We start from the raw sequence: 3,330 nt of genomic DNA, 5'->3' as shown, positions 1-3,330 counted from the left end.
ACTTTATTGTGTGTGTGTGTGTGTGTGTGTGTGTGTGTGTGTGTGTGTGTCTGCATTGCAGCGCTATGGTCCGGTCCGGTCACGATGAGCTTAGTGACTCTTTACCTTTAGGACACCGTACAGAACATTGGTGGTTCTTATTGTGGATGTTTCTACCTCTTCAATGAATGCTCGATTTGGATTTACTTGGCAGTTTGGGTGTGAAATACGTTTTTACGTTTTGTAGAGCTGCAGGGATGATCGCACCGGTTCCCTCGTCAATTATTTTTTATCGCCGAATTTCATATCGTAGAACCAAACGTTAAAATCTCTTGAGCTTCTGTCAACCAGAGACCTTATTTCAGGCATCTAACATCAAAATCGCGTTAAAAAAAAACAACGACTTTGAGACGAGGGAACCGGAAGTGGAAGAACGCATTTGTTACACAGAACCACCTGAGGAGCCGTCATTGGAAACTGTTTGGAAAAAGGGGAGGTACTTCCAAAATACACGCGGCAGGTGATTGGACGAACCATCCGTCAATCACACTCCTACCAAAGTCAGATGGGAGAAGAGCAAAAACATTCTTTCCATCAATCGTTTCAATAAAGAAATACTCTCCAGTTCCAGCATCTACGCTAACCTCTTTGAACAGACAGTCCCCTCTCTGTGACCACACACACACACACACACATACACACACACACCTAAACCACGAAACCGTATCAAACATGTGATCCCTCGTTATTCTTGCGTGATCTCGTGACATCGCGAGAATCCAGCTGCCAGGCGCGGAAACCTTCCCTGCAGCACTCAGTCAAAGCTTAATATGGCAAATCCATAAATAAATATGAAATAATCAAATTGATGTTCAAAGCAATAAAGTGTGTGTGCTTCAGACGTAACTCTTAAAAACAATTTGGGTCATTTCTTTATTAACAATTGTCATGAAATTGTTATTCCTGCCAACTGACTTTTGATCGTATCATGATACTACAATGACAAATCATTGTTATTATTATTACTACGTTGAATGAACGCCTAACTTTAATTAAATGGAACCAGGCTGAAAGAAAAAAAGGTCAACCCCAACGCGTGAAACCTGTAATTATATTAATTGTGTGATAAAGAGGTTTCATTGTTCAGTACAAGGAAATAGGGTTTTTGATGGTGTGACACCTCTGACAGACGACACACACTTTGAAATACATTTCTGGGGTCAGAAGTTAAGACCGGCGACAGAACAGTAAGGTCTTCACGAGGGGCGGGGCGCTCGCTGTTATTAAAACCCTGAATCTTGTCTGGGTCTGGAGGAACCGGCTGCTCACCTGTTATCTGCGTCTGTCCCTGCGGTTGAAGGAGTTGGCCCCCGTGTTGAGAGTCGGCGGGGCCCTTGAGTGGGAATGGCCACCCTCACCCTCATCCACTCAAGCTCACTAAGGCGGTCTGAAAAAAGGCCGGCTTTGGGAGGGTCCTCGAGTTTCTGACGATGTCCTGTGGACACACAACAACAACAAGTGTTTTATTGGTAACGAGGTGCGGTGGGAAAAACTGTCTAACTGTCGCTTCGTCTTGGCGTTCAGTTTGTCAGTTATTCTCCGTAATGTAAGTTAATGACTCAGCTCTTCTGGAGTGCCATGCCTTGCTCGGTAAACACCGCTTGTATCTCCGACACAAAGAGAAAGCAAAAAAAAAGGGGGGGGGGGGGGGGGGCAGGCTTCTGGAAATGGGATGCTGCGTCGCGCTAATTAACGAAGACTTGGGCAATTATCTCGCATCGCCTCGCAACGTGAAGAGAAAGAGGAAAAAGCGTAGCGAGCGACGGGGGGGGGGGGAGTGAGAAGTTACTTGTATGTTTGGTTTCAACCTGAGGCTTCTTCCTCAGGTAAACACAAGCTCTCACGCCATCAGCTCCATTATCCCACAGGGGTTCCCGACTGGTGCCAAATATATTCCAGCTTTTCCTGCGTTCTTCTGCCAATACTTTTACACCGTTTGTATCCCGGGCCCTAGACCTTTCCAATATGCAAATTCAGCAACTGCACATCGCTAACACAGACCGAGCCAACGTTGTCACTCGCTCCGGCCGATTCGGCTCCTTCTCTATTCCAGCAGCCCTATCAGCCCTGTAGTGGGAACCACAGCAAAACATGCCCCGGGGCCCGGGTGTAGACTATAGTTTAGCGAAGGTGGGGTAGAAAGAGAGGCCTGTGTACACACACCCACACACACACACACACACACACACACACACAGTCCTTTCTTTTCTTTATCCCTGACAGGTCTGTGTCAGTGCGTCTGTCTGGCCTCGCACCAGCTCTCCAGTAAAGGCGGTAAAGTAAATATCAAACAGAGGAGAGAGCAGAAACTCCCGCTGCGCTTGGCGGAGCTCCAGCTGGCTCGGGCAGAAACAACGAGCTACTTCAGAATCCGGCCCAACCTGCACTGCTGCCTGGTTCTGGGAACAAAGGCTAGCGCTACACTACGGGACTAGGGTGGCTGTAAGCGGAGGAGAGGAGATCTTCAGGAACATCGCAAAGATCAAAGACCGCTGAAAATCCACCGGGGGTCCCCCCCCCCCCCAGGTGTGGAGCTTTGTCGCATGTCAAAATACTTGACAAATGAAAAGAACTGAGTATTCCTCATTTCATTTAGAACTTTAGTGCAACATAAGCAGAATTTTTTTTTGAGAAATTTCTCAGTACGTGCTTGTTATTATCACTTAGACGACGTAATTGTGTATTGCAATATCTCAATATATGAATATGAATTATTGCCCAGCCCTGTCAGCCCAGCCTTTCTCTCTCTCTCTCTCCCTCCTTCTCTCTCTCTCTCTCTCTCGTACCTCCTTCTCTCTCTCTCTCTCTCCCTCCTCTCTCTCGCTCTCTCTCTCTCTCTGCAGATTTTTTATGTCACTTTCACCATCAAATAAAAGCCAAATGAAATACAAACTAATAAAACGGCCTGCAAAAAGTTCAAACATAAATATTTTATTTTAGCCACAGAAATGCTTTTATGAAACCATCTGACTCCTCTCAATAAATTCATTTATTTGGGGATTCAGCTCTGCAACGACTGGAGAGTGGCGGGAGTGGAAATGCAGCCGGTGACGGTCCAGACGGACCGCGACTCTTATTACGGTGACGTTACCGGACTGGCATCGTCCGGTTCAAAATAAACAACCTCATCACTCTTTACACAGTTGCTTTGGAACGCTAAATAATATCGGCTTAGCTCGTTGTAGTTCTTTCGCTTTATAACATAATTCATGGCCACATTTCATTAACAATATTTCGCTGCTGCGGATAATTTGTTGCCTCTCGCTGGCATTCCTCATCATCTCTCTCTCC

The 3,330-nt window shown here is 46.2% G+C and overlaps 1 protein-coding gene across 1 annotated transcript in view; it reads right to left on the bottom strand.

Moving 5' to 3' along the window:
• Positions 1–1,239: 1,239 nt before the first annotated feature.
• Positions 1,240–3,330, bottom strand: part of LOC137887265 (runt-related transcription factor 2-like) — a gene marked incomplete at its 3' end in the record, with an annotated part of 14,069 nt that continues 11,978 nt past the window's right edge. The window contains 3 exon segments of the mRNA XM_068730104.1: positions 1,240–1,335; positions 1,338–1,367; positions 1,370–1,474. Of these exon segments, the coding sequence (XP_068586205.1) occupies positions 1,240–1,335; positions 1,338–1,367; positions 1,370–1,474 (231 nt within the window).

This window comes from Cebidichthys violaceus, unplaced genomic scaffold, assembly GCF_023349555.1.
Source record: "Cebidichthys violaceus isolate CVI_PGR_0920_01 unplaced genomic scaffold, fCebVio1.0.p SCAF_499, whole genome shotgun sequence".
Classification (NCBI taxonomy): domain Eukaryota; kingdom Metazoa; phylum Chordata; class Actinopteri; order Perciformes; family Stichaeidae; genus Cebidichthys; species Cebidichthys violaceus.
The sequence above is the reverse complement of the archived record's forward strand: the minus strand, read 5'-3'. Positions and strand labels throughout refer to the sequence as shown.